General features: G+C 50.4%; 2 protein-coding genes across 9 annotated transcripts in view; both read right to left on the minus strand.

Annotated features, from left to right (window-relative positions):
- Window positions 1–63: 63 nt before the first annotated feature.
- slx4 (SLX4 structure-specific endonuclease subunit homolog (S. cerevisiae)) lies at window positions 64–9,977 on the minus strand. Of its 3 annotated transcripts, none has more exons than XM_040186572.2 (14): window positions 9,546–9,977; window positions 9,012–9,420; window positions 8,409–8,592; window positions 8,097–8,315; window positions 7,623–7,837; window positions 6,820–7,118; window positions 5,806–6,028; window positions 5,312–5,514; window positions 5,005–5,151; window positions 4,167–4,336; window positions 1,646–3,918; window positions 1,351–1,450; window positions 909–1,196; window positions 64–675 (listed from the first exon to the last, which is right to left on the minus strand). In XM_040186572.2, the coding sequence occupies exons 2-14, from the start codon at window positions 9,373–9,375 to the stop codon at window positions 309–311; spliced, it is 5,052 nt and encodes a 1,683-aa protein (XP_040042506.2). In that variant the 5' UTR covers window positions 9,376–9,420; window positions 9,546–9,977; the 3' UTR covers window positions 64–308. The 3 variants fall into 3 exon arrangements, with proteins under 3 accessions (XP_040042506.2, XP_077936524.1, XP_077936523.1); XM_078080398.1 differs by having other exon boundaries at window positions 9,023–9,420; window positions 9,546–9,742; XM_078080397.1 differs by having other exon boundaries at window positions 9,023–9,729.
- An 887-nt stretch (window positions 9,978–10,864) lies between these two features.
- Window positions 10,865–25,083, minus strand: part of crebbpa (CREB binding lysine acetyltransferase a) — a 35,531-nt gene continuing 21,312 nt past the window's right edge. For 3 of the 6 annotated variants that reach the window (XM_040186565.2, XM_040186567.2, XM_078080395.1), the window contains exons 10-30: window positions 24,544–24,606; window positions 24,326–24,447; window positions 23,825–24,034; window positions 23,201–23,503; window positions 22,742–22,915; window positions 21,244–21,409; window positions 20,847–20,965; window positions 20,465–20,704; window positions 20,042–20,130; window positions 19,122–19,202; window positions 18,740–18,796; window positions 17,336–17,413; window positions 17,169–17,236; window positions 16,634–16,784; window positions 16,141–16,287; window positions 15,929–16,042; window positions 15,648–15,813; window positions 14,747–14,914; window positions 14,481–14,642; window positions 14,005–14,286; window positions 10,865–13,894 (exon numbers count right to left, since the gene is read on the minus strand). In XM_040186565.2, coding sequence (XP_040042499.2) covers window positions 11,678–13,894; window positions 14,005–14,286; window positions 14,481–14,642; window positions 14,747–14,914; window positions 15,648–15,813; window positions 15,929–16,042; window positions 16,141–16,287; window positions 16,634–16,784; window positions 17,169–17,236; window positions 17,336–17,413; window positions 18,740–18,796; window positions 19,122–19,202; window positions 20,042–20,130; window positions 20,465–20,704; window positions 20,847–20,965; window positions 21,244–21,409; window positions 22,742–22,915; window positions 23,201–23,503; window positions 23,825–24,034; window positions 24,326–24,447; window positions 24,544–24,606 — 5,177 coding nt within the window. In that variant the 3' untranslated portion in view covers window positions 10,865–11,677. The remainder of the gene's footprint in view (window positions 13,895–14,004; window positions 14,287–14,480; window positions 14,643–14,746; window positions 14,915–15,647; window positions 15,814–15,928; window positions 16,043–16,140; window positions 16,288–16,633; window positions 16,785–17,168; window positions 17,237–17,335; window positions 17,414–18,739; window positions 18,797–19,121; window positions 19,203–20,041; window positions 20,131–20,464; window positions 20,705–20,846; window positions 20,966–21,243; window positions 21,410–22,741; window positions 22,916–23,200; window positions 23,504–23,824; window positions 24,035–24,325; window positions 24,448–24,543; window positions 24,607–25,083) is intronic. The other 3 variants (XM_040186570.2, XM_078080396.1, XM_040186566.2) reach the window with 2 other exon arrangements.

Raw genomic sequence — 25,083 nt, forward strand, 5'->3', positions numbered from 1 at the left:
TGTGATGGATTTTTTTTTTAATTATTTAGGACATTTAACTCCTGAGTAGTTCTTCCATAAAATCGGACTTAAATGAAACATTTATTATGATGGTAGCTGGTGTTTTTGTTGTTGTACCATCTCTCACACACAAACAATTTTTATACATAAATACAAGTGACCCATCTTCTTATTTCCACGTTGGGTTCAATAACCACATCCTTAAAATAGTTTTGAAAAACCGAACTCTGAGGTCAACGCTGGAGGAAACAACTGCTTCCACCTCAAGTTTCAGTTCAACTCTGCCGTCTCTTGCGGTTAAAACGTCATTAAATCACGGCTGTGGCGGCTCTCTTCCTGCCCGCCGCCTTTGCCCCCCTGCCCGTCTTCTTGCCCCGCCCGCGGCCGGGTGCGGCCCGGCCCGGCTTGGCCGTGGTGAAGGTGATGCACTGGGAGTCCAGGTAGTCCACCAGCTTGGCAGCGCCCAGCCGGATCCCCGCTGCTTTGAGCTGCTGCTGCAGCCGGGACAGTACGAGAGGCTGGTACTTGAGGATCTGGCCGTACAGCTCGGCGTTGGACAGGATGAAGGCGCGCACCGCGCGGAGGCTTTCTTTGAGCCGGTTGGCTGACTGCGAGGCGGAGACGCCCTCGTCGCTGTCGGAGTCGGAGGAGAGGCACAGCTCCGGGTTGGACCGGCTGAGGGAGGGAGAACAGATCACGAGTCCACGGAAGCTTCTTATGAAAAATAAGATCGATGAAATTCTTGCTTTTCTCTCATGTAATCTTAAGACTAGTTAATTACACATCATTGAGCTCTGGGGGATAAAACACTCTGATAATTGACTACCAAATCTCGTATAAATTTGAATAGCAACAAAACGTGACTAAAACACCTGAGATGACGCAAACACTTGAATAGACGGCGGCACCTTTCAGATTCTCCGCTGGCGGCGCCGGAAGACGAGTTGGAGCCCTGAGAGGCCGACAGCAGCTCCGCCTCCTCTGTGGCGACGGCTTCTGGCGCTTTAAACGTCACTCTCTGGCTGCAGGAGGCCGGTCTGAACTCTGGACCGGTGGCCAGGGGCCTCGTCGGGGCGGCGCAGCTCGCTGAGGGAGCCTCCTCCTCCTCCTCAGAGCTCACCAGCTGGTGGGTGTACTGGTGGATCTCCTTCAGTTTCAGGATCATCTGGCGCTTCGGCAAAGGCCGAACGCCAAACCTGCACAGAGGAGAAAGTAAGCAAGGACGTGTGTGAGGGAGGGGGAGCCAGACTAAGGTGACAGGTAATCGGATAGGAGTTAACTGGCTTGATAAACTACACGTGGCCTCCGTTTAAGCGCGCTGGGAGGAGAGCTAAAGTTAAACCGACTGACCTGTTGAGCTTGTTCTTGAGCTCCGGTGTGTCCATGTCGGAGTAGTGGGGCAGGGGGGTGATGGGCACCAACGTAGCGCGCCGTTGGTTACGTGATGATGCTGATGAGACACAAAGAGAAAGGCTTTGTTTGAAGTCTGCTTTCCCCTCATCGCGGCTTGCCTATTCTAGTTAGCAGTGGATTGCATTTCAAACCATGAACTGAAACTACTCGACTTAAAATGCTGCTTCTTCTTCTTCAGATCTGCACTCCAGTGAGCTACACGAGTCCACGGCGTTGCAGTGAGACGACGTACCTGGTGTCTTGAGCTGAGCGGAGGAGGGGTTCACCCTCTGACGGAGAGGAAGATCCTCGTCGTCTTCCTCTTCCCAGCTGTCCCATATTTTGGAGTCCAGGAGGCTGCTGACGACCCCATGAGCGGCCTGGTTTGGGGGCTCGGGTGGTGACGGCGTAAAGGAAAGCCCCCCACGAGGTGCCACGCCGCTGGCCGCCGGGGACCTGTGGGCTTCGGACGGAGCGTAGGCGGTCGCGGCGCCGTGGCGGCGGTTCACCGGGCTCCGCGGCGAGGGCTGTTGGTCGGTGGAGGAGGAGGAGGACGTCCTGGCTGCGCCTCGCGGCGCCAGGCTGCGCTCGCCACGCTGGCTCGATGCTCCGCTGTCCTCCAGCGCCAGACTGAAGCGGCCCGGGTTCGCCCCCAAATCGGCTGCGTCGAAACCCCACGAGTCATTGAAGGCGATCGGGGGCTCGTCAATGAAGCTCTGCTGGAAACTGGATTCCCCGACGTCTGCTTCTTCCCGCCGTCCTTCATCAGCACCGGAGTCTTTGGCTTCTCCCTCGTTGCTCCCCGCGAGCGCAGACCCCGCGTGGTTGTGACCGCTGCACTCAACAGGGCGACGGCTTGGACGGGGGGATTGGCTTCGCCTCGGCGTCCCTCTCAGAGCTCTGCGGGAAGGGGAGGAGGGGGGTTGCGTGGGGGCGGACAGCGGTGACAGACGAAAGCTTCTCGGCTCCGTCTCCTTCCGCCTCTCAGACGGCGCCCGATCCTTTGCCTGACATGTCCAACTCTGATCGAGGTCGGCGAGCAGCGGGGAGGTGGCGGGGGCCTCGTGGAGCTCCGCGGGCAGGGGGGTGCTGCTGTAAGGCCGCGGCAGGACGTGAAGGGGCGTCGGCCGGCACGGGGGGGGCGCACGCGCCGCTCGATCTTCACGCACACCGCCGGGTCGGCCAGAACGAAGGCTGAGGTCCAAGCTGGAGCGCCAAGTCTCCTCTGGCATTGACTTGCGAACGCCGCCCCCTATTGGGCCGACGGGGGCGGAGACGCTGCCCGGGCGGGGGGAGGTTTGCGCTCGCTCGTTAACTGGTAAAGCAGGAGGGGAGAGAACAGAGGGCGAGGACGTGTCCCCTTCAGGGAAGAGTTGCGTTCTGCACATGCTGCTTTTGGTTTGGGTGGAGCTCGTCGTGGTGCTTCTGCCGGGCTGCACCGGCGTGGACGGGATCAGCCAAGACACCTCCGGAGAACAGTCTACTGGATTCTGGTCACACCAGGTACCTGGTTCACTTTGATCTGGCACCGGATCGCCCGGACCGAACTCTAGACCAACCGATGGCGTATTTGGCGGCGGGGGCGCGTTATGGTCGGGGATCGGCTGAGGTTTGATCAGCGTGTAGCTGCGCAGCTTCCGGGAGGCGCGATGGGGACGTGGAGAAGGACTGCGGGAACTAAGGACCAACTCCAGCTCCTCGCTGGAGTCAGACAAAACGATGAGCTCCGGTTCCTTCTCTCCCTGAGGGACACAAATACTACGAGCACCAGAACGTTCTCGCTTCGAAGCCACGTCGCCAGTTACCTCGTCTGCGACGGCAACCCACTCACCCGCCTGCCCAGGAGACCGACCCGGGACGGGCATGTTGGGGGCATCGGGTGGAGGGCTGATTGAAAGGCCGTGGACCACGCTGGCTGAGGACCGAAGCAGAGAGGGTTCGGAGGAGGGTTCACTGGGTCCTCGGCATCGGGGGCTGTGCCTCTCGGCCGGGGCAGCAGTGGACGGATCTTCTTCCCCGTAGACGCCCCAGGAGTCGGAGAAGAGGCGGCTGGAGCTGCGGTCCGGCTCAAGTTGAGGGTTTGGCTGCAGTTGGGTTAAGCGGACGCCTGATGGACTTCTTTTGGGTTCCGTCAGTTTCGCTGGCACTTCTTCTCCGTCTTCTTCCTCGTCCGCCTTCTCTTCCTCCTCCTCCTCCATCCCGTCTTTCTCCTCCTCCCTCTTCCTCTGCGTGGCGGCGAACTCGTAGATCTCCTCCAGCTCTTCCTCGTTCACCTTCTCCTCGCGGCTCTCTCGGTCACCTGACGCAAGGTCATCGCCCTGATGATCTTCTCCCAGTTCCCTCTCCTCGTCCCTTTCTCCCCCTGCGTCCATCCCCTCGCCGTCTTCGTCCTCTTCGTCCCACATGGAGCGGAGCAGCTCCGCGAGGGCCTGGTGCGTGTGGTCGGCGACGGTCTCCTCCTGGTCCACGCGGTCTCCCTCGTCTGGGTCCTGTTCGCAAAGCGACTGTAGCTCCTGCAGGTCAAACCTTGACAAACCCCGAAAGAGAAGAGCGCCGTCAGCGCGACGCAACATTCAACCTGACAACACGGTTCATGGACGTCTCTTAGCAACTAATTAGTAAAACTTTTAGTGAGACGGCACAGAATCACAATGAAGAATCTATTTTCTTTCCAGTTATCAAAACGTTATGCAGCTCAACATGCAAAATGACATTCTTTGAAATGCAAGCGAAAAGCGTGTTTAAATGTCCCGGCTGGTATAGTGCAGACTGACCTGGAGGCGAGCTCCAGCACATGAGCCCGAAGCGCTGCCGGGACGGAGCAGCGGGCGGCGTAGAGATACTGCAGCAACGCCAACACCGCCTGTCCCGAGACGTCGTTCAGCAACACTCTTTGGGTGGCAGGTTCGCCTTCCTCCCGCACCCCGAAACCACTTCCGTGTGCCTGTGAGAGGCGCAGAGGAGCGAGGACAGAAGAAGATAAGGTTGTGACAAGGGGAGACGGCGGTAACGGCCTGGTTCTGTGAGCGAGGCCCCCCCGAGCAGCTGACAGCGGCCGGTGCCGTGCTCGGGTCCGACTCCATCGGGACGAGGCTCGGGCTGGAGAGTGAAAGATACTCCTCTAAAATCCCCTTTGAAAGCATGTTTACAAAGAATTATGCAGTAAACAATTTTGTGAAAAGTCAAATCCATTCGGTTTCAGATCATACACACTAGCGCAGGCCCATATAAAAGACACACTCCCACACTGTGGCCACTGGCCAGATGTTTAAGAACGTATGCTGCTTGTTCAATAGATACAGTCCGAATGCCTGGGTATCTACTGAACATACTGAACCGATTTGGTTTCCTCGCCTTGACTCAATGACTATTGTGTCCGTTTCCCTTCACAACGCTGATCCGCTCGTGTGCCGCAAGTCTTTTGACGTTACTACGTCTATCTGACTTAATAGGAAGTTAATATCCGTCTCATTTTAATCTCATTGCACCCTTCCAGGTGGGCTACATGATGTATTCCAAAGTCAACTGTGAAACCAGATTCCTACATAACGATGCAGTCCTGCTTCTTCCGTTTAAACGGTGTGTTCGGCAGGTCACACAGATCATTTTTACCATTTCTGCCAGCAGGGGGCATCGCGCATACAGCATGAAGGAATGAGCGAAGAAGACCTCTCCGCTGTCCACCTGCAGCTGCAAGTCACTGAGCTGGGGGTTGTTCACCATGCTGCTCAGGTCTGATGCCAGCCCGGATAGCGCCACCTAGAGGAGAAACACGGGGGTCAGCGGTGCGCAGGGTGAAGGCCCAAAGGCGTCCCACGGGATGATGGATATATTCTACAGATACATCTGCTGAAGAACGTTGGAACTCAGGATCCAGGCTGAAAATGGTCAGAATAAGTGTGACTGTGGGCGCGCTCACTGATCGGGGGCTGCCCCGCTCTTCATCCGCCCCGCCGCGCCCGGCCGTGGTCCTCCTCGCCGGCCAGCGAGCACCCTGTGAATGCGTGTTGCGTGTTGGTTCTGGAAGGAAGCCACTCGCGCGGAGGTCCGTCTGCTCCTCGGACTCCTCCACCACCACAAAGCGGCTCAGGTGGACGTTTGCGATCTGACCGGCACTCCCGTCTGTGGGAGCAGAATACTAGAATCCAAAAGCCGAAACGTAATGAGTACTTTCATTTTAAAAGGATTGTGCAATCACGGTTGGCTTTTCCAGTTTGGGCCCATTTTGGTACGAAACCACACAGAATAGCCAAACCGGAACCGTTAAAAGTCATTTACTTTTGGCCAAATAATCCTTTGGTGACAAGTACAGCTCATAAATGCTTCTGGTATCAGAAAGTGAAGAGAAGAATATTCTCCCTCTTTTTTTTAAATTGAAAACAGATGAATGGACTTCTTTGAAGGGGGCGATACCTCCGTCGGGGCCCGAAGCAGCGCGACCACACTGGGTGAGGGTCACGCCATCTTCAGCCAGCTCCATCAGGTCCATGAGGAGAGCCCGGCTGGTGGAGGGAGCCGTCTGAGAGGTGGACGCCTGGGAGGAAGAGGACAGGATGGAGGCCATGGAACAGGGGACGGGGGTTCCTTCCCTCACTGGTTGGACAGAAGCCGGAGGATTGTTGGCGGCTGCCTCGGTCTAGAAGTGGAGGAGAACCTTATCAGTTCCTTATCAGATAGATTAAACGTCTGGTACGCTGCAGCCACAGCCAAGGACAAGGGCAGGCTGCAGCGTGTCATTCGCTCTGCAGAGAGGGTGATCGGCTCAATCTGCCATCCCTGCAGGACTTGTTCGCTTCCAGGTCTCTGAAGCAAGCTAAAAAGATCGCGGCCGACCCCTCCCACCCCGGACATAAACTGTTTGTGCCTCTTCCATCTGGCAGGAGGCTGAGGTCCATCAGGACTAAGACCTCCCGCCACACGAACAGTTTCTTCCCGTCGGCAGTCGGGCTCATCAACAGAGCCGGTCCCCCACTGACTGACTATAACATTCCACCGGTCACTCCCCTCCACACTGCACATGTCACTTTAACTGTCATTTCTCACTTTGTCGTCACTCGTCGCACTGTCACTTTATTCTCTTGTTTTATACTAACCCATAGCCTTATTCTACTAACCCATTGCATTAGCATTTCATTTTATTTCTTGTGCACTGCTGTCTATTGTCACACTGTCTACTGTCACGCACCAACCGTCAAGACAAATTCCTTGTATGTTTGACATATTTTGGCAATAAATGTTTCCTGATTCCTTAAACGAAAACGAAATGTTAAGTTCCCGTCAGATTCAGACACTTGTGTTGACATGTCCTTTTTTATTGGTTCTCTGCGGTGGCATTCGATTTTTTTTTAAACTAATAATAAGCTTGGATTTATAACCCCGAGTCAGTTCAAAAAGGAAATATGCAAACACGTCTCAGGCGTCTCTCACCGCGGCCGATTCCCACGGTGCGATGAAGTCCCGGAGCTCTGGCGTGTAGAAATCAGACGGACAGGTGGGGGCTCCTCCGCCCAGCAGCGCGCTCTTCTGCCAGAGGACGGCAGCGGCGCTGCGGCCGGGCAGACTGCTGGGGCGGCGGGGCGGGGAGGGGGGAGACGGCCCCCGGCTGCACAGGAGGAGAGCAGAGACGCGTTCCTGCAGCCTCGTCAGAGCCGCCGCCGCATCCTGAACCAGGAGCAGCGGAGGAGGACGGAGGTCGCCGCCCTTTCTCCTCTTTCCGTGGATTTTACCTGCAGAACAGCAGAGAGAGCGACGATGCATGTGAAGAGATGACTAAAGAACAATATTTTAGCACTTTGTCCACTAAAATATATGTACCAACATTGTAATCTATTGCTGATCGGACGTTATTGCTGCACTACTTTGGCCAGTCGGGGGGAAATGATGCAGGTCATCTTATTAGCATATAAAACTCCACGCCAATCAAAGTCAGCGTAGATCTGCTTTGTTAATATTTAATACACCAAATGGTTGTGTTCCGATTTATTTACACAAATTTTTCTGTTTTAACAGAGCAGAGATTTGATACGTGAAACAATTTTGCCTGTTTTTTAATAATATTCATAGCAATCAACAGCAAAAAGTACATTTATTCAAAACCAATCACGTGCAGTTGTGTAATTAAGTGCATTAACAATAGAAAAGTAGCATAAAAGCATTATAATACCAGACTTAGTGCGTCACTGTGAGCTCACGCATCCTCTGCAGACTATATATTGTTAATGTCATTGTACCTTTGTCTGGTCTCCACTTCAGTGATGCAGTCATGGAGGTGTGAGAGGCAGCCGTGTTTGTTTCGGACTGCTTCTCTTGTTCCAGCAGGGAGGTGGACAGAGCCAGGGCCACCATGGTGTCTTCATCCAGGGGTGCATCCTTCTTTCTGGGCTTTTTCCTTGTTGGGAGGCCCGGCTTGGGGGGGCCTTTTCTTTTAGTGCCACCAGTCTGCGCGCTGAAGAGAAGAAAAGAAGATTAAACTTGGTTACAGGTCAGCAATACAGCATCATGTGGTTGGGTTCAATGTGTTGATTTGTTTCAATAAATCAATAAATGATGCAACATTAAGTCCGGGGTATAACCCCCCCCATATTTGTGGATCGTCATTAACACCATTTTAACAACAATAGCGCAGAGATAATTACGGCGTGGGGGCTTCAAATGATGCATTGCAGTACTTCGGTGTGGCTGGACGGAGGTAGAGGCCGACTCACAGCGTGTGATCCGTGGGGACGTTCTGGGTCTCCTCCGTCTGTCTCTGCAGAGCCTGCAGCAGCACAGCCGGAGCGACGCCCATGTCCGAGGAGCAGCGCTTCAGGTGGGCCAAGCGACTCTTCTGGGACTTGAACTTCCTGCCACAGATGGGACAGTCGGAGACAACGGGAGGAGGAGGAGGAGGGGCTGGAGCGCTATCTTCACTGTCATCCAAGCACCTGTAGAGGGGGATCATTCACTTGCAGTGAATCAGCTCTTTTCTGCACACGAACCCATCTTCGAATCAACGCCTACAACCTCAATGTCCAAACCTGTTGAGGTGCTGCGTTCGCCCCTCGGGTGTCATATGAGACAGAGCTCGGTGGCAGATCTGACAGAAGAAGAGGCCTCGGCCTTCCAGGTCTGCCGTCCGGGCCTCCGCCGCCTCCCTGTCCAGCTGCTGCTGCAGACGCAGGGCCAGAGCCTCGTCGCTGTCCCCGGGCTCCGGGTGGAGGCCTGAAAAAAGAGAGATGGCGATACAAAACTAAACAAGGTGTGCGAAAAGTTACATTGTGCCGATATTATAGTATTGTGACTTCAATGGGATAATAAAATGATATTGATCCAATTGGGATTTTTCTTCCCCTTAAACTCCTTGTCTGCACGGATACGAGTCATCAGAGCACTTCAAGGTGTTATTTCACACATACTGGGAAGGTCAACTGTGCATACACGTCATGTCCTACACACGGGATCAAAGTCCATTACGGACAGACAAAAAAGCCCAAAATATGACCTACAACGAGATGTAGCGGTCGTAATATCTCAAGCATGGATGATGTTGTTGATGAAGATGATGCTGAGGATGATGACATTGGCAACAATGCCTCATAATAAAAATGGATCTTCTATAGAAGAACATGACGTCGTTTCACCTTGCGCTTGCCTCGGGGGTGGAGGGGGGACACCGTCCTTCTCGGGGACTGCTGTCGGACTCTTGTCTCCGTGCACCATCCTCCGCGGACTGGCTCTCTTGAACTGCTGCATTCTGTGGAGGACTTTGTCCCTCGCCGGCGAACCTCTCGGTCCTGCCGAAGCTGCAACCGAGGCCCGGGCATCTCCTGAATCGCGATCGGTGCCTCCACCCACCACCTCCTCCTCTTCTGCTGCAGCAGTAGCAGCAGCACCGGGTTCTCTCCTGTGGTTTCTCCTCGGCTGTATGGACTCGCCCGGTTTCTTGCGGACTCGTTTTAGCAGCTTTGAGCAGAGATCCACAAAGTCCTGGTCCGAGTCATCCATGACGGAGCACTTGGTCTCTCACGTTAGGAGGCCGGGCGGACGGAGCTGGTGTAAAGAGGGGGCGCATATCCAGAAAGGTCTATTTGCAAACACTTCGGGAAAGATGGACAGTTGCATAAAGCAGCGAGCTAACGTCGGCTAGCTGGTCGTGCTAGCATATTTATCCTCACCCGGGTTTGATGCGTTGGCTCTTCGGCTTTCGCCTCATCGCTGCTCCGTCACGATTGTTTTTGACGTAACGTTACATGTTTTTACATTCATGTGGGCGACATAGCCGCGCTATGCAACCGGAGAGAAACAGCGGGGTTTGTTATCATTTCAAAAGCACGCGCAACCGCTTCATTTTCAGCTTCCGGTCACGTGACGCACAAACGCGCGCGCGCGCGTCTTCCAGGTCATTCGGCCGAACGGGGTCGATGTCGGTTGGTATCATGGATCCAAACGGACCACAGAACCGTTTGATGCACTGCAAATGGCCTAACGACGTTATGACCACGTGGTTTCATCTTGACGCTACTTCAGGCTTAAGAAAAATAAGAAATTTGTTTGTTTTTTTTACTTCAACTGCCGTGTCTCTTTATATTTACTCAAGAGATTTCAAATACATTCCGAGTACTTTTGTAAGAAACTCCTGGCTTTTGATCCACTTAAAAGTACCTTTGCTAAGCTTATAACTTAATTATGTTAGAGCTGAATCATGATCACAATGCATAGATCATTCAAATGTTTCATGCTTGGACTGAATGTTTTTTACTCAAGGCCTCACGATATGTTGTTATAGTCCCAATGTCGCCATTGATACCAGGAATTGCTCCGACTTAAATGTAGTAGTAACAGGCCTTCACTGGTGACTTGATTGTTCTTTAGTAACCCTGAAATCTGAAGTGAGACCAAGTCCACGCCAGTAAACTTAAAAACTCCCAAAACTATGATCATAACCTTTGATTTGAAGTTGTGAAAGACTTTAAAATAAATGCTATGTTTTGACCCAATACCACTTCTTTAAAAACAAACCTAAACCTAAATAACAGGAAAAGTGAACACTGCTGTGCTGAAACAGACAAAGTAGTACACAAAAGCAATGCCTCGTTATTGAGTCAGAGTACTGGAGATCTTCTGCTGCAGTTTATTTAACAATATGGTATATAAGTAAGAAATGAGTCTTTGAACCGGTTTATACAGTGTTTTCATTTTCTCTTCCTTATATTTATAGTATTTTGCTTAGTAACTTGATTTACAATAGGAGAAAAGGTAATCCCCCCCCCCCCCACACTAAATTCAAGTTTAGTGGGACAGGAACGCGGGTTGATACTTAAGTTTCCCTCGGGGTGAATCTCAGGTCGGCCCTTCATCCATAGAAAGCACATCGCTGAGTGTAACCTGTAGAGGACGAAGCGTCAGAGACAACAAAGGAAGCTGTGCTCATTCCACCTCAGGCTGCGTTATGCATCACACGCTTTACACTTTACAACATTTGTACGACAAAAAGTATGACAAATTATTTTTTTAATGTCAAAGCAACAATGTTCTACACCCGCAAGACAGATTTTTCCAAATTCCAGGTGGCTGAGATGTGGGTTGCACTTGTCGTCGTCGGTGTTTGTGAAACCAGTTACTTTAGTGACGGAGTCCGTGTCATCATGTGTGCCTGTATACGTGCCGGTGTATAAACCACTTGTCGCAGTCCGTTTCCTATTTCAATACAACTGAGTGCTCTTCATACACACAACGAGGAGGGGAGCGGTCCCTGAACACACCGTCTTGGAGTAATGGTACAACACTGGATTACGATTGCCAGGAATGAGAAGAAAAACAAACGGAAAAAAACCTGGCCCAATTCCCGGACATATTATTTTACAATTTCAACACAACAATGCTTTAAGTTTCTTTTTCAAAAGGTACAAAATAAAAAGATATGAATAATATAATGCAATTGTACATTTTCTTTAAAAAATAAATGAAAGGCATGTAACCATACTGAAAACAAACCAAAAATAAATTGAGTATTGAACACGTTTGGTCTCAACCAAAAAATATATTCTTTGTGGTTTAAATTTTATTCAACAACTAATCTTTAAGAAACAATTACATTCCCTCAAGTGTTGACTTTTTTTTCTTCTTTTCTCCCCTCCCCCCAGCTGATCAAATTATCTTTTTTTCTTTTTACAACAGTCAAAACTTTACAGTACAAAAAAAAAAACGTTCTCAACCTTAGAAAGAGCAAACAAAGCCCTTTAAATGGGATAAAGGGTCTGAGGGGAGCGGTGGGAGAATGCGAGTTCTTTAGTTCCAGGGAGAAATGCTACAACCCCTCCACGAACTTCTCCAGAGTGTCCCCTGTAGCGTCGCCCATTAAGTCACTGTTCAGTCCCACTCGGTTGGGCGTGTTAAGCTGCGGTAACATGGCGCTTTGCTCTGCTGTCCCCAAGTGTCCCTGCTCCATGGACCCTGACAACGGGCCCCCTAGTACCGGGCGGGGGGAGCCCGAGTGTGCTGGGTGCGGATGCTGCGGCGAGGGTTGCGGCTGGTTCTGGCCCTGCGGCGACGGACTGGAATGAGGCCGCTGCTGCTGCGAGGGCGGACATGGCGACTGGACTGGGGCGGGGGAGCGGACCTGGTTGTTCAGGGCGTTGGCCAGCGTCTGCTGGCCGGGTAAGTGGGCTCCGCCCTGGGGCTGGCCGGCCAGCAGGTGGGTCTGGGGGCTCATGGGGCTGGGCTGGGCAGGGGAGCCCATCTGCTGCTTGAGGATGGCCTGCTGCTGCTGCTGCTGCATAATTCGTTGATGCAGTAAGTTCTTGGCAGAGTCCAAGCCCATGCTGGGCTGTGCCATCTGAGCGATGGGTGGGAGCTGGCCCATAGGGACCCCCGCTGCTCCTGAACCGGCCTGCAAGACCAGCTGCTGCTGCATACGAAGCTGGGAGTATGTTGCTGCTGTACCCTGTGCTGGAGCAGGGAACTGGCCAGGATGGCCCTGAGACATCACTCCCTGTTGTTGCTGCTGTTGTTGTTGTTGTTGTGGCTGCTGCCTTGCGAACCGCTGACGGTAAAGCTCCTGGATCTGGGGGTTGGTGTTGTGCGCCGCGTTCATTAGCTGCCCTTGAGCTCCCAATGCAGCCATTCCCTGCGCTGGAGGCTGCTGTGGTGGCATCCCCGGCATCTGCACCGCCCCTCCCGGCATGGCGATGGGCTGCATTGTTGGCATGCCGGGCTGCTGTTGCTGGCCTGCTTGCTGCGGCTGGTTGGCGTGGTACTTGGCCGTTCGCTGTTTGATGAAAGCAGCCATTAGCTGAGGGTTCGATTTGAGGATGTTTAGGACTTGCTGCTGCTGTTGGGGCGAGCTTGGAGACTTGAGTGTGCGCAGAAGGTCCTGCAAGGCGTTGGGTGCAATGGCTCCGGCTCTCTGGGGCGTTTGTGGCCGAGCCCCGGGCTGCTGTGGAATTAGCATCCTCTGGCCCTGCTGAGGTTGCTGCCCGGGGACCATCAGGGCTCGCTGCATCGTCATGGCCTGCTGTGGGGTCTGGCCCGGGAGCAGGCCCGGTTGTTGAGTTGGGGCTGCCTGCATAGGCCTCGGAGCGCCGGTCCACTGACCTGGAGGCAAGCCCGTTTGCATGACCTGTGGCCCCCTTGGCCCCGGCACCATCTGCATGGGCGGCTGCATCGGCCCGGTCATGCGCTGCTGCGGCTGCTGGGGGTTCATGGGTAAGCCATTCATGTTGACCCGGTAGTTCTGCTGGTTCTGCTGGGCCTGGGCCATCATCTCGATGTGCCGCGCCATCTTGACCGCGGCGGGCGGAGGCTGCTGCTGCAGCTGCTGAGGGGCCTGCGGCGGCTGCGGGAGAGGGGACGGCTGTTGGTGCAGCGGGGAGGCCTGGCCGTGCTTGCCCTGGGACACGGGCGTTTGAGGCTGGCCGTTGTTGGGAAAAGACGGAGACATGACGCCCGCTGCGTTGGGGGTTTGCGGCTGGTTGCAGAGCGCCTGCTGGGGCTGCTGAGGAGTGCTTGGCTGGGCGTGCGAGGCGGGAGTGCTGGGAGCAGCTGTGGCCGGCGGGGACGGCAGCGGCATGGTTCTGCCTTGCATGGTCGCCATCCTCCTCCTCATCAGCTGGGCCTGCTGCAGCCGGTGCTGCAGCTGCTGCTGGCGCAGCTTGTGCTTGATGTTCAGGCAGAACGGGACCGGACACTTGTTCTCCTGGCAGTGCTTTGCGTGGTAGCAGCACAACGCGATGAGTTGCTTGCATACGGGGCAGCCCCCGTTGGTCTTGCGCTTGCACCCTTTGGTGTGCTGCACCACGCGCTTCATCTTCTGGCAGGACGGCAGGGAGCAGTTGGCATTGCGACACTGACAAGCGTGGACCAGTGACTGGATGCATCGTTGGATACTCAAGCGCCGGCTCTCCTGCGGGCTCTTGGAGGCCTCTCCGCTCTGGCCGTTGCTGTCGTCGTCCAGGCCGAGGCCCCATTTCACCATCTGGTGCTCGTGACCCCTCACGTTGTAGCAATTAATGCACAGATCAAAGTCCTGCAGAGAAAGGGCAGACGGGGACACAGTGGTTAAAAGAAGCATAACCAAGTCTCATAAATAGTTTTGCAAAGAGTATTATTTAGCAGTTGTCATTAGAAGAAGCTCACCTCGCACACAGTGCAGTGCCAGCGTGTCTCTACATGGTGCTTGCACTCGTTGCAGGTGTAGACAAAGCGGTCCTGTCCCTGGTTGTGCAGTTCGACGAGCATGCACATGGTGCTCCACTTGCACCTCCTGAGCGAGCTGAACTCCCAGTGCTTGTCCCTGGCCAGAGTCAGGAAGGCATCGCGGCCATCCATCAGGTCACAGGAGAGCATGGGGTCAGGGTCAGCGATGGGAGGCAGGGTGTTGGCCATGGTAGCAGAGTGGAGGTGGATCACAAAGAACACCTTCAGACGGAGAAAGGGCCACAGACATGGGAGTTAGAGAAGCACACAATAGAGGGTTCTGCTGGGCCTCGGCCATCCTCTCGATGTGCCGTCCCATCCCGGCTGAGAGATTATTCATTTGAAATAGTAAGGACAGCTATTGCTCTTGGTCCAATATTTGAAAGTATATCATGTCTAATAGAAGCCATATAAACCTCTTTGTGTTTCTCCAAGGAGGCGTATAGCTTCTGGGACAGATCATTGGCTACATTCGGCATCCCAGGTTTCTTCTTATTGGCTCGGCTGACGCTGCTCTTGTTTTTGTTGGTCTTCTTGTTATTCTTCTTTTTAGCGTTTTTGCTGTCACTCGGCGTACCCTGCAGGAGATACACAATGACCGACATTACAGAAAGCAACTTATTATAGTTTCACATATTTCCTCTACAACGATAGTTATCGAATCCTGACACAATGTTCGCACCTCGGGGGTTTCACAAGCAGCTGTGTTCTCCTCCTTCTTTCTCTCTTCCTCCTCCTGCTCCAGCTCCTTAATGCTCTCCTCAAGCACGTTGGGCCAGAAGTCGCCCTCAAAGTACGGCAGCTCATTAGCGCTGGTCAGACGGTCCTCTGTCGCCTGTTTGCAGATGTCCTGAGAAGGAGATTAAAAATACAATTAAAGTTACACAAGGTGCATTGTATTCCTTTTCAGAAAGCATTTACCGTATTTTCCGCACTATACGGCGCACCGGATTAAAAGGCGCACCTTCAATGAATGACCTATTTTAGGCTCAAAATGGTCGCATTTGGAGGATGATTATCGTGTATCTGGCAACATTGAGATCGGTCGAACAATGACTGTTCTCTCTACAGTCAGAAGGTGGAACATAAGGAAGACACCATTTCCAAAACTTGTAAGGGCGTAATAACTAGTTTGTTAAAGACCCAGAGAAACACAAATATCCCGGACGTTTTTGGAATCCCTGCCGGACGCATTTTTTAGGTCTCAAAAAGAGGACATGTCGTCACCCTAACTGTAAGTAAGCATAGTATCGGTGGTTACTGACTACGGTAGCCGTAATGCTGCAAGCCGTGTGGCTTTGTAGTTTACCAGTCGTACCGAAATATATTTATTATTATTGGTTTTTCATACTGAAACATTTTGACAGAGCGCCTTGAGCGCCGTGTACAACCAGTGTGGATCAACCAATTGATCCATATATAAGGCGCTCCGGATCATAAGACGCACTTTGCACGTCGTTTTTTGAGAAAATTAAAGGATTTTAAGTGCGCCTTATAGTGCGGAAAATACGGTACATATTCAATGAATTTGTCTACTAACAACACAGAAGTTGGCATTGTGTAAGTAAGTTTCTCCTCCTTACCTTGTAGTCATGTAGAATCCTCTCGGCAAAGGCCTTGTCCAGCATCTTCCGGTACCACTCTTGCAGCCTCTTAGGCTTTGGGATCTTCTGGTCCGGAGGATGACAGTGGAAAATGTAGTCGTCTCCTTCGCTGGGTGGACACGCCCAGATGTGGCCCTGTGCATACCTGCGGACACGCATGCAGACCAATAGTTAGACCACGGCCGCGAAGTGGAGATTAGGACACCTGCTCCCGTAAAAGAAATCATTTTTAACCACGCAGGCGGCTGAGCGAGGCTTACCCGAGTTTCTTGACGTATTCTAGATAGCCGATCAGGATCTCGTGGTACACGGCTGTTCGTAGAATACGAGGTCTGAAGAAGTGAATACTGTCGAGGTACGATATGTAGACCCGCCTGCAGAGGTAGAAAGGGGGAACATGGTACATTTCATTCATGAAATGGTGCCGGTGCATTTTTGCCATGCGCAGCACACAGTAATCGGCTGTACAGACCTAGTGTTGGGGAAAGAGCACTCTGAGCCGTACTCCTGCACGTGCATGCCAAAGAAGCACACGTCTACGCCATCGATCTCCTCAAAGGCAAAAAGTGCTTTGGTTCTGTAGGGAAAGGTCTCGGGCATTTCCCCCGTGTCCACAAACCTGCGGTAAGGAAGAAGAATCATATATTAAGATTCATAAAACACACATGCGTACATGTGATCTCTAGTTAGGAGAAACAAAAGATTTTCAATACAGGTTACATATCTTTAGTTCCTGCACAGTGAGCATAAATCTAAAATGAAAGCCCATCACTCGTTGCACGGCAGAGAAAATGATCGCAACTTCTACAAATGGAGTGGATCAACTAGTCAGAGAAGACGCGACAGGTATTTGATTGTTTACAATATCATGGAATTTCTCACCTCCTCTGTTGCTCAACAAATTGCTTAAACAAGCCAAAGCCTACAATACGCTCAACCAGTTCTCCCGTCATTCATGCGCTCACCTGGATTTCATGCCGGGTTTTACTTCCACCATTTTGTCAGAGCTCGCCACCACTCGCACAAACACCTCTCCGGCCTCTGGGTGGTTCTGTCTCTTCAAGTATTTATTCACACGGTCCTCTATGTACATTCCCAATCGTGTCGACTGGAGCCCTGCAGAGTTCAAACACACAGGAGAAATCTATGACAAACGGAAATTATTTTAAAAGGTAAAGCAAGGGAGGCATTTAATACTTAAACAACTGCTGCCGTAGAATTACACTCAAATTAGAACAGATTCAAGTTTGTGAAATTGCTTAGCGCCATATGTACTAAAAGGTCAGCGTTGTTCCCAGGGCTACAAACACCAATGAAAAATACCAGAACAACCACGAGGCCAACATAATAACTAACTAAAAGGGCAGCAACTGCAGGAAAGTCAGGGAGACAAGTGCAGCCCACGTGCACGTGGTTTAAATAATTGCTTAGGTGCTTAGGAGACAAAACTTCAATCATTTGTTGACATTTCGAACACATATGTAGAGATTTTTTACTAACGTTTTGCGGAGAACTTGTTTTCCTTTCGTGTTTTCGCACTCTTCTTCAAACAATTTTCGCAGATGAATCTGCAAAAGGGAGAAAAGAGAAGTTGTTACAGTTAATAAAACAGAAAATGTGCAATAAATATTTTGCAAATCTATTAAAGGTACAAGTTGACATCTCACCCAGATGGCCAAATGACGTCGTAGTGTAAGACGCATATCTGGTGCATCTTCCGTCCACAATCTTTACATTCAACAAACCTAAAGAAAAGAAAACAAGAAAACAGAAATTGAAAGAAATGTGATATTTCACAGATAACGGAGTTACATTTCTCCTTCCAAGGACTTTACTTGCTGCATTAATGGTGTTGATCAAAGGGTCCAAATCTAGCAACAATGTGCAGCAAGTACAAAAAACACCAATAACACTGTCCAGTTACTTCTACTTGTGTGCTGACTACGGCTGCAACTAACCATTATTTTGATGACCGATTAATTGGTCGATAATTTTTTTCGATTAATAGGATAGAAAAAACATTTTAAAAAAGCCCAACAGAACTGACAAAGTACACAAAAAAGGATTGAAAAAAGAACGGGCCAAAAAAGGCGAGTGAATAAAAACGTGTCTTTAGTCTCGCTGGCTGATTTACTGCTGTTAGTAACGAGGTAACTAGTTCCTCAAGCTGGATAACGGGTATGATGGATACTAAGTATGATGAGTATCGTTACGTCCCTCACTTCAAAACCAGACAACGTGGCGCTCTCGTGCCGCGTCATGTTGATTTTGCATACTTCACAAATAACACTATTTTAGTTTATTTAGTGTGAAATGCGGGCGGCACGGTGGCGCGGTGGTTAGCACTGTTGCCTCACAGCAAGAAGGTCCTGGGTTCGATTCCACCCAGTGGCCTTTCTGTGTGGAGTCTGCATGTTCTCCCCGTGTCTGCGTGGGTTCTCTCCGGGTTCTCCGGCTTCCTCCCACAGTCCAAAGACATGCTCTGGGGACTTTAAATTGCCCGTAGTTGTGTGAGTGTGAGTGTGAATGGTTGTGTGTGTCTCTGTGCCCTGCGATTGGCTGGCGACCAATCCAGGGTGTACCCTGTCTATCGCCCGAAGTTGGCTGGGATGGACTCCAGCCCCCCCGCGACCCTGTGTGCAGGATAAGTGGTTTGACGATGGATGGATAGTGTGAAATGCTCCCACACTATTCAAGTCATACAGACTTATTATAAAAATAATAATAATTCATGCGTATACCAATTGCTAATCAAATCCTCAAGACTCTGCGAGTCATGATCCTGATGGCCATCGCTCATCGGTCAGACAGAAAGGTCTTGACCTCAGGCTGGTGGTGCTGCTGAATTGCCCCGAGGCCTCGCTGAAGTTTAAGTGATTGATGTGAGAGCTCCAGGGAGAAAATGTGCAGATTGTTCACCAAAAGCGCAAACACAAAAGCCAGATGTGACAGATGTAAGATGTGATGAGGAACATGAAAGGGGGAGGGAGGAGTGACTTCTGAGTAAGAATAAGCAGCAGGAACAGGACACGAGTTAGTTCGTCGCACTGAGAGGGTTTCTGTGTACTTACGGTTCAGGGTCGAGCACATCGTTCTTCTTCCGTTCAAACTGGTCCTTTGAAATCATCCTGAGGTTTCAGACAAAAGGAGGAGGAGCGGTAGTGAGAATAACTGGACAAATAAATGTGTGAGGCTACGCTTCCATAAGACTGTTGAAGAAACACGTGCGTTGATACATCACATGCATTCATACAACACATGCGTTGGACATTCTGGATTAACATCATGAAAGTCCCATGTTAACAAAAATGGAGCGATGTTAGAATGTGTGACACTCGCTGTTCTGGAGAGGACCTTTAGTGTGATGTGAGGAGGGACATTTCCTCTTGCTATTCAAAAAGAACTTGATGGGATGGTTTTTTTTGTGGGTTTATCAATAGCCAGAGTACTTACGTCTGTGGCTGTGCGGGATCATCTCCCAATGTCACGCTCTCCCCCTGGATCTCATTGAAGCACTTCTCACAGAAATGATACCTGCAAAATAACGCATTCAATATTCAGCACATTCAACACTGGCCCAGTATTCGGCTACTTGTGTTCTACAATCCTGCACAAAACAACGCTTGTCATTTATGTTTTATGACAGAGATCCGGGAAGCCCTGAGCTCCCATTGAGAGTGTGAATGGACTGTGTACAAGTCCCATGTTGTCTGTCAAGCTGTGCTTTATCACTACTGCTCCGCTTAAAAGTGCCCCGTTGAAGTGTGAAAGAGGGGAAGCTGCAGTGAACCCGTTTAGGCACCAGGGGGTGCAAGGGATTGTGATGCAGGCAGGATCTCAACTGAGAGGAAAAGACACTGACAGCACCGCTGTTTGTTGCCAAAGCGTTATTCTGTCATCAGTCGGTCCCGTGACAGATGCGGAGCAAAACACACCATCAACGCACCGCTGCGTTTCCCCGTGTCTGTCGTTCTTTTCACTCTAAAGTCTTTAGAGTCATTGTGTTCTCATGTATGTGCAACACTGGCTGTTAATAAATGTTGGGCGCAAACCCGCTTTGTGGTCTCGTGCCGTGCCTGGAGGCACAAACGTTAAAGCCAAAGCTGTCGGGATGACCCTCCAGCCTGGATCACACAGATCACACCGGTGGAGCAGAGCCCAGGCTGCAGGCGGTGGCCAACGCGCTTCTAAGTACCGCATTTATTACCCATGAAAACACTCATCTACAACTGCGCATGTGACGCGTATCAAATGATTAAGAGAGGCTGCAATTCAAAACAGACGTTATTTTATATATATATATATATATATATATATATATATATATTTTTTATATAGGTGGTTCAGTTTATGAGGGACAAAGACGCCTGTACCTGTTCTGGTAGCTGTAGTAGGTGCCTCCAGTAGGTATGGTGCAGAGCTGTTTGCCATAGCAACACAGCGTTTGAGGGGAGAACTCGTACTGCAGACACAAGCAAGACGACAAAGTAAACAAAACATTCATACCATAAACCCTTTCATTAGGACAAGAAAGTAACGTTTATTCTTTGGTTTATCTAAATTGGCTTCATCTTTAGTGGCGGCGTGGACAAAGTACTAAAATCGCATGGTGAAAAGTAAAACCCATTATTCAGAGTCACGATAAGTTTGTGTGCATTTCCCCAAACAAAAAGAAGCAGTAGTGAACAGCGGATTTTGAGTAATTTGGCTGCAACGCGACAAAAATCCCTTTTCTTTTAACAGTCATAGACAGAGGCCATATCCTACTCTGGTTACTGCATCTTTGATCATCTCACCTTCCTCCCGCAGCAGTACCCCAGGCCCTGCATGACCGGGTCAATCTCAGACTCAAACACCTCGGCCAGCTTGGAGCAGTACTTGTAGACGCGGGATGTCTTGCGGTTGTAGAGCCAGGCGTTGTTGAACATCAGCCAGACATCCTCCACGTACTGCCAGGGCTCTTGGTATTGGCCTGTGTCAAGCTTACGCTTGATGGTGGACAGGTCTATTGGGCACTTAACGATGTCAAAGTAGTCCTGCATATTAAAGAGCAAAACAAGAGAAAGCGTAAACTAAAATAGTGCAGCTGATTTAACAACGTCCCGTAGGAAACACATTGACCGTTTCAGAGTATTTGAAGTAACAACATTGTGTGGAAATGGGATTTGTGCTACGTACAGGGATGCCCAGAAGCATGGGGTCTACAGGCTGTCTGAAGGGCAGAGACTCGGGGTCCTGCCTGTAGAGAGACTCCAAAGTCGGCATCAGAGCCTGCCGCAACTCCTCGGGCTTAAAGACTGAAAAATGGACATGTACGTGTTAGTAATCCAAAACAAGGAGGGAAGGAGGCTTTACTGTACAGGAAACTGGACAAAATGCAGAGGCTACTGCTACATTGTCCTTCTATGCTGGAACTTCCTAAAGAGAACAGTCTCTCTGAACTCTGAGTACAACTACTGAACGACATCATGATCCTCGGTTTTATTCTGTTTGTGTCTAGAATGCAGCTAAGTTCCAAGAAGACTTGAGTCTGGACTCAAGACAGATTTTGTACATTCGTTGGCATCAGACTCACTTTTCCTTCGTGACTGAGAGGGGGATGAAGAGGCTGTGCCGTTGGCTCCACCCTCTTCCTCTTCTTTGGATTCAGTCTTAATTTCAGTTTTCTTCTCCACCTCCATTGGCTGCGGCTTTTCCTCCGGCTCCTTGTCCTTAACCGCTGAAGCGGAGTCTTCTTCGGTCTACAGACGAAAAGGGGAAAATGACCAATCACGTCAGAGCCATGAAATAAAAAATGTTGGACGACAACATTGGTCCCCCACATTCAGGATTTTGATGATCACGTAAAAAAGTCCAGCTTAAAAATCGAAATGCTAAGATCAGGCAAAATAAGTGAATTTGAAATATCGCGTGGGTCCATTTCAACAGCAGCAATGCCACAAAATGCATTTCAGATGCAAAGATTCAGGCATTGCAGAAAGATTCTGACTTTGTCTAGTTGAACCAATTTTGTATGAAGTCTGTCTGCGGGCGTTCAACCTAATTAAAAATTAAGAATGCAACTTTTTTTCTCTTTTTTGAAACAGATTTCAGTCCCTCAACTCTGGGTATCTGTACGAACCAATAACTGCTCTTCTTTTATTAACATTTTAATAACCTACTGTGTGGAACTCAGTAATAATTCCTATTTACCAAAAATAAAATTTTAATAACTCACGGATTGTAACTGATGACAGTATTTTTTAAGCATATAATCCAAAAGCCAGCAGCGTGCTGGAAACAACTAGCACACGAGTCATGAGGTCTGTATCAGGGACGCAACAGACATCTTCACTCAAAAATCATAAAATAAATTCAAACTTTTATTTTTCAATTTTCTAGTAAACTAGTAAATGCCTTTTCCCGGTCTTCTTTCATCGTCTGCGTTCAAGTCTACTCGTTAGGTCCACTATCACAGTTTGGTGAAGGAGAAATAAGTTACTCACATGTTGCTACTTAAAGATATATTTCATATTTATTTTAGGAGGGAAGGCGGTCGGGGACAAAGTTGACACACCGGCTCGCTCACGTCTATTGGTTCTCCTTTCTGATTAAGGCCAAACTGTACCCTCACGGAAGCTGAAGATTGCAGCTTTGACACAAAGTCCACTTGCAAATAATGCAAAAAGAACACTTTATAACACGGTGGGTTCACGCATGCTCTTCACTGGTCAGTGTCCGCTGTGTGTGTGTGTGTGTGTGTGTGTGTACGCTGCCTGAGCTCCGCTTTCGGCAGCGACCATCATTACATATCGTAGCACCAAAAATGGTCGCGTCCTTTCCATATACCGTGTCAATATATTGATTGGTTACAGGCCTTCTGGTGGGTGTCACAGCTCATTTTATTGACCAAATTGAGATTGAACGACATGCAAACTAATGAAACACATGAAAACATCTGTGTGTAATTTTGTGTTAACCCGAGCAATCTAAATCTGGTCTTTAGAAGATAAAATAGCTTCTTATTGAATTTTCGAATGTGAGATGAATTAGTTAATTGATAGCTCTAATTTAAACATATCTATTCAACCCACCTCCATCTTGGGCTCGGTTTTGCCGCCAGCGCCCTTGAACTCTTGCAGGTCATGACGAGCCTCTGCTTTCACTTCCTGGACAGGCAGGTCTGCTGCAACATGCTGCGAGTGCAGGTCGGCCGCGGAGGCTGGCGTGGGCACCCGGTTCTCCAGACAGGCCCCTGGTTGAGACAGCTGAGAGCCAGGGACAGAAAGGACAAATGTGAAGTTTTGGCAGCAGCTCAACGGCTTCCCTTGCGTGCAGAGCTGAAAACACAAGACACAGATGAGCGCCTCCATATTGGTTTCACCGCTCCTTTGTTGAAACATTCTTATTGTGACGGGTGCTACAAGCAGTGGTGAAGATGCAGCTAACAGACAGATGGGTGGGTGGGACGGGTCGGCACATGACAGTCAGAGGGATGGGAGTTTGCGGGGGAGCGGGCAGAGTGGCGGGCATGCTGAGGGTCTCTGTCTCACCGGTGTGGTGGGGGGCTGAAGTGGGGCCTGCGTCTGTGCTGCTGCAGGGAGTTCCACCTGGGGTTGGGGCTGGGTGGGGCGGGGCGGGGTGGCACCCTGGGCAGGGCCAGGGAGGGTGGGGGTGGTGCTGCGGGTAGAGGGCTGGGGGAGCGTCAGGTTAGTGACCCCCCCGGCCGTGGAGGCGGAGGAGGCAGCGGGAGGAGGCGTGGTGTGCAAGGGGGTTTGGGAGGAGGCTAGCTGAGGGCCCAGCAAGGGGCCAAGTGCATTCATGGGGAGGTTAGCGCTCTGTTGTTGTTGCTGCTGCTGGAGAGAGGGACAGAGACAAGTGGCAGGCCGACATACGCGTTCAAGATTAGCGGACAAACATACAGTCATAAGGTCACCGAGACTAACAGGACACCGCCCACAATTAGGGGTTTGGAGGGCACGTTGTGATTGGCATGAGAACAATTTAAGGGCAATTAATGCGTAACATTGGTTGGTGAACGTAGTTTGGGGTTTAGTCCCCGGGGGTAAGCGCAACTTTGTTGTGCCACCTAAAAGGATGGAGTTGAGAAACCCACCAAATCAAACCAATCCGAGTGCGATTACCGCAGCATCTCCACACCCCTCGTCAGGTCTCACCTGGGTGATGGCAGCCTGTGCAGGCGGCTGGGCTATGCCCGGTACGCTGACATTCATGGCACCCGTTGCGGCGGCCGTGGTTGATCCGGGAGGGAACTGGGTCTGAGCCAGGAACTGTCCCTGGCTGGCTGTCTGGCCCACCATGTTAGCGCCACTGTGCGCGGCTAGCATGCCTTGGGCCTGGGGCATCCTGGAGGGAGACATGCCCATCTACAAGGCAGGAAGAGATGGCGTTAGTATGACCAGTGACCAGAAGCATTCCAACCCCATTAATGATATTCTTCCATCGATTTTCTTTGTGTGTAACTGGACTTTGGTCTTTATTTTCCATAGTCCGAGTAATTAATAACCAACACTAGTAAAGGAAAACGGTCTGGCGCATTCTTTAGACTGCGATGCACCACATCTAATTCAGGTTGACCCAAAGAGCTGGTAAAAGCTGATCAATTTATTTCATATACTGTTTGAGTTCTTTACACATTTAATTTTTTGCTTCTTTACCGCTGGGACAGAGCTCATGTTCATTTGCTGTGGGTGGTTCATGGGTGAGGCAGCTCGGGCTCCCATCGGTGTCTGTGATATTTGGGTGTTGGGCAGAGCCATGTGGTTGAACTGGTTGATTCCTGTGAGGAAGATAGGTACAATGAAGTACTTACAGAATCATTAGTAAATGTATTTGTCGCCTTATCGCAATCATATTTACAGATCTTTGGACATACCTTGTGAAACTTGCATGCGATTCGTGATCTGATTTGGCATGTTGGGCAGTGAGACAGGTCCATCTATAAAGCAAAGACAACGTCAAACCAAAATACAGCTCCAAGGGAAGCAAAACCAGTTGTAAGGGAAAATACAACATGATAAATGGCTGGAAATCAGGCAGCTGTCTGGAGATTAATCTCCGAAACCTATTTACAAACTACATGAAATATCAGGGATCTCAATGACAAACGGAATGAATGAAACTGCAATAACATCATAGAAGGTTTTTTCTTTTAGACAAGATGCCTGTTCCATTTGTCCAATGAGATCTGTGTATGACGTGTCGGCTACAAGATAAGATGTCCAATGTCCAGATGACCACTCGATGTCTTATGATGGTAAGAGATGTAAATCTCTGCGTAACGAACATGATGGTCCTCGCCCGGGTACGTGCACAAAGCCTCCCTGTTTATGTACGATCTTTCCAGTATGTATGTAGTAGCCTTGACGCATGACTTGTATGTGTGTAGATTCTTTCTCCTGTTAGCAAGTATTTA

Source organism: Gasterosteus aculeatus, chromosome 9 (genome assembly GCF_964276395.1).
Source record: "Gasterosteus aculeatus chromosome 9, fGasAcu3.hap1.1, whole genome shotgun sequence".
Taxonomy (NCBI): domain Eukaryota; kingdom Metazoa; phylum Chordata; class Actinopteri; order Perciformes; family Gasterosteidae; genus Gasterosteus; species Gasterosteus aculeatus.